This window comes from Solanum tuberosum, unplaced genomic scaffold, assembly GCF_000226075.1.
Source record: "Solanum tuberosum cultivar DM 1-3 516 R44 unplaced genomic scaffold, SolTub_3.0 scf00307, whole genome shotgun sequence".
Classification (NCBI taxonomy): Eukaryota; Viridiplantae; Streptophyta; class Magnoliopsida; order Solanales; family Solanaceae; genus Solanum; species Solanum tuberosum.
In genome coordinates, this window is record NW_006239230.1 from 440,324 (window position 1) to 444,768 (window position 4,445).

A 4,445-nucleotide genomic window follows, 5' to 3' on the forward strand; every position below is an offset into this window, starting at 1 on the left:
TACTTTCAAAATTATGTTAAAAAAAAGTACTACAAATCACAATAGCTAACAATTTAAAATATTTTTAAAATCATATAAAAATTTCAATAACTTCTCAAATTCCATAATATAACACTTAAATACTACATATTATATATTAATTATACTATACTATAAATGACTTAAATACTCCATATTATCTATTACAATAATTAACAATTATTTGACACTTTAAATTCTATCAATGCCATATAAATTAGGATAAAAAACCTAACATATAATATTTAAATATATTTACAAATAATATAAGTAATACTATACATTACAATAATTAACAGCTTAATTATTTAAAACTTATATAAAAAATTTAATTGACTCTCTAAATTCTATTGGTACCACATAAAATGGATTATATGATAAACATATATTGTTTGAAATTGACGAAAAAGAAACTATAAATTACAATAATTAACAAAATAAATCTCTCGACTCCAACAAATCTATCAATTAATGCCACATAAATTGGGACATGGCAAATAACATATATTATTAAAAAATTAGGTTCAAAATGTACTATAAAATACAATAATTAACAACTTAATATATTAAAGAGACATATAAAAAATGGTTAATATTTGAAATTCTGCGTGTGCCACATAAATTAGAACAAACAGAGTAATAAATATTTTTTTCAAAATTATGTTAAAAAAAAGTACTACAAATCACAATAGCTAACAATTTAAAATATTTTTAAAATCATATAAAAATTTCAATAACTTCTCAAATTCCATAATATAACACTTAAATACTACATATTATATATTAATTATACTATACTATAAATGACTTAAATACTCCATATTATCTATTACAATAATTAACAATTATTTGACACTTTAAATTCTATCAATGCCATATAAATTAGGATAAAAAACCTAACATATAATATTTAAATATATTTAAAAATAATATAAGTAATACTATACATTACAATAATTAACAGCTTAATTATTTAAAACTTATATAAAAAATTTAATTGACTCTCTAAATTCTATTGGTACCACATAAAATGGATTATATGATAAACATATATTGTTTGAAATTGACGAAAAAGAAACTATAAATTACAATAATTAACAAAATAAATCTCTCGACTCCAACAAATCTATCAATTAATGCCACATAAATTGGGACATGGCAAATAACATATATTATTAAAAAAATATTTAAATAATTAAGCTGTTAATTATTGTAATGTATAGTATTACTTATATTATTTGTAAATATATTTAAATATTATATGTTAGGTTTTTTATCCTAATTTATATGGCATTGATAGAATTTAAAGTGTCAAATAATTGTTAATTATTGTAATAGATAATATGGAGTATTTAAGTCATTTATAGTATAGTAATTAATATATAATATGTAGTATTTAAGTGTTATATTATGGAATTTGAGAAGTTATTGAAATTTTTATATGATTTTAAAAATATTTTAAATTGTTAGCTATTGTGATTTGTAGTACTTTTTTTTAACATAATTTTGAAAGTAATATTTATTACTCTATTTGTTCTAATTTATGTGGCACATGCAGAATTTCAAATATTAACCATTTTTTATATGTCTCTTTAATATATTAAGTTGTTAATTATTGTATTTTATAGTACATTTTGAACCTAATTTTTTAATAATATATGTTATTTGCCATGTCCCAATTTATGTGGCATTAATTGATAGATTTGTTCGAGTGGAGAGATTTATTTTGTTAATTATTGTAATTTATAGTTTTTTTTTCTGTCAATTTCAAACAATATATGTTGTTAATTGATAGATTTTTTGGAGTGGACTATTTTTTTATTAATTATTGTGATTTATTGTTTCTTTTTCGTCAATTTCAAACAATATATGTTTATCATATAATCCATTTTATGTGGTACCAAGAGAATTTAGAGTTAATTAAATTTTTTATATAAGTTTTAAATAATTAAGCTGTTAATTATTATAATGTATAGTATTACTTATATTATTTGTAAATATATTTAAATATTATATGTTAGGTTTTTTATCCTAATTTATATGGCATTGATAGAATTTAAAGTGTCAAATAATTGTTAATTATTGTAATAGATAATATGGAGTATTTAAGTCATTTATAGTATAGTAATTAATATATAATATGTAGTATTTAAGTGTTATATTATGGAATTTGAGAAGTTATTGAAATTTTTATATGATTTTAAAAATATTTTAAATTCATAACTATATATTTCAATGTACAAGATTTTGATAAAATAAAATCTTTAAAGTTAAATTATAATGTTTTTGAAATTTAAATTATTAAAACATATATAATGATTTTATAGGAAAAAATAATATCATATAAAATTAAATGAAAAGGATAATAAATTCAACTTTTACCATGATAAGGTTGAAAAATATTATTTAAGTGGAAGGAGGTGGGGCCCACTTATATATTTTATATAGTAAGTATTGGACATTTGTAATGATTTAATTGGAACAATGGTAGTAAATCCTAGACTCTTCTAATATATGGTAATATAGTACTTATATGATAACTGAGTTAAACAGAAAAATAACAAAGGAAAGAAAATCCTAACAAAAAGGTTGAACTCTACATGCATGAGCCGTAACAACAGACAACGAGCTTAGAATCGATTGACGATTTAAAGTGAAACCAACTTGGGAGAAAAATTGAGAGCTTACCGGATAAGAGAATATTGAGAGCAATCTCCTTCAGTGTGTGATTACTAAAGAAATTTGGGGAACATTAGGAGCTCATTACTGAAGAAATTTGGGGGAACAATGGGAGCTGATTTGGGGAAACAGTGGGGGCTAATTATGGGAGAGATTTGGGATTCCCAAATAGCAATACCGGAGCTCATATTTTTGCCAGAGAGTTTGAATTCTTAACTTGGGCCTGGGTATGTTCATTTTGGTAGAAAGTTTATTAAAGGAAAAAGAAATTTGGAATTGATTTAAGAAAGAGAGAGAAGCAGTGATTTATTTCTTAAAGGAAGGAAAGAGTATAAAATTTTCTTTAATTAAGGAAAAGAAAATTTAATACTTTATATTTTAAGAAAATATTAAATTCGTTGGAAAAAAATTAAAAATATTAGTGGCGGTTGGAACCGTCGTTTCTTAAGTACAAACCGCCCCTAATGAAATATTTAATATGGCGTGCATCAAAAACGTCGCATTTTGTTATATTTGTGGCCGGTTCAATGAAATCCTCTAATATAACCGTCGTAATAACTCTTCTTCTTTTTTTATAGTGGAACAATATTTTTTTTTTACTAACCAAACATTAGAAAATAAGTAAGAAATTCATTTATTTTTTTGAAAAAAACATTTTCCTTTCGTACCGAAAACACCTTATATGTATAGGACATGTGATTATTTAACTTAATGTAATGAATAAGGTTACAACTCGTGACAAGAAGCAACCAACAAAAAATCTGGAATAACCTATTCATATCAATATAAAAATGAATTAAAAAAAATGAGTTAAACAATTAACAAAGGAAAAGAATTGCTAGATATCCATTAGTGTTTTGAGGAATGAGTGCTGCTTTGTCCTGAGCTGGATATCTCTTCAAGGATAACTATAAGTGAAACTATGAAGGCATGATCCACATTTGAATTCACTTTCACCATAAATTTGTCTCTTCCTAGGAATACACTTCCTGCTGTATACTTCTTATCCATCTACAATTCCAACAATCCAATAATGGAAATAATAATAATTAAATAAAAAAATCAAAGTTTTGGGTATATGAAATACAAAGAACAATTGATCATGAGGAAAAAATAGAGAGTCCAAGAAGCATAGATGTAATTAATCATTGCCTTCAACTCCAATAAAATATACTACTCCCTAGCTCCGTCGAACAATAGTTGTTCACTATACTATTTTGGGATATCCAACAATACTTGTCCACTTTATGAAATCAATGGATAATTTTTTACTTGGGTGTGTTTGGTATGAAGGAAAATGTTTTCCTGGAAAACAAGTACTCCCTCTGTCTCAATTTATGTGACTTACTTTCCTTTTTAATCAGTCCCAAAAAGAATGACACATTTCTATATAAAATAACAATTTGACTATAAAATGTCTATTTTACCCTTAATGAAATGATTTACAGCCACACAAATTTCTATCATTCATTTTGGACCACAAGTTTTAAAAGTCTTCCTTTATTTCTTAAACTCCGTGCTGAGTCAAAGTACCTCACATAAAATGGAACGGAGGGAGTAGATTTTTGACTTATTTTCTCATGTTTGGTTGGTGAGTACAAAATATTTTCCGAAAAAGATTTTTAGTGTTTGGTTTTTGAATGAAAAATGTTTTTGAGAAATATCTTTTATTTTTACTAGAGTATAATTTTTTTTTTGAAATTGAAAAATATTTTTTGAAAACAAACTTAAATTTTTTTTGGGTGGGT

At 23.7% G+C, this 4,445-nt stretch overlaps 1 protein-coding gene across 1 annotated transcript in view; it reads right to left on the reverse strand.

Moving 5' to 3' along the window:
- Positions 1 to 3,377: 3,377 nt before the first annotated feature.
- The window catches only part of LOC107063111 (protein LURP-one-related 10-like), a 3,481-nt gene continuing 2,413 nt past the window's right edge, over positions 3,378 to 4,445 (reverse strand). The window contains exon 3 of the mRNA XM_015314558.1: positions 3,378 to 3,708. Within this exon, the coding sequence (XP_015170044.1) occupies positions 3,547 to 3,708 (162 nt within the window). The 3' untranslated portion in view covers positions 3,378 to 3,546. The remainder of the gene's footprint in view (positions 3,709 to 4,445) is intronic.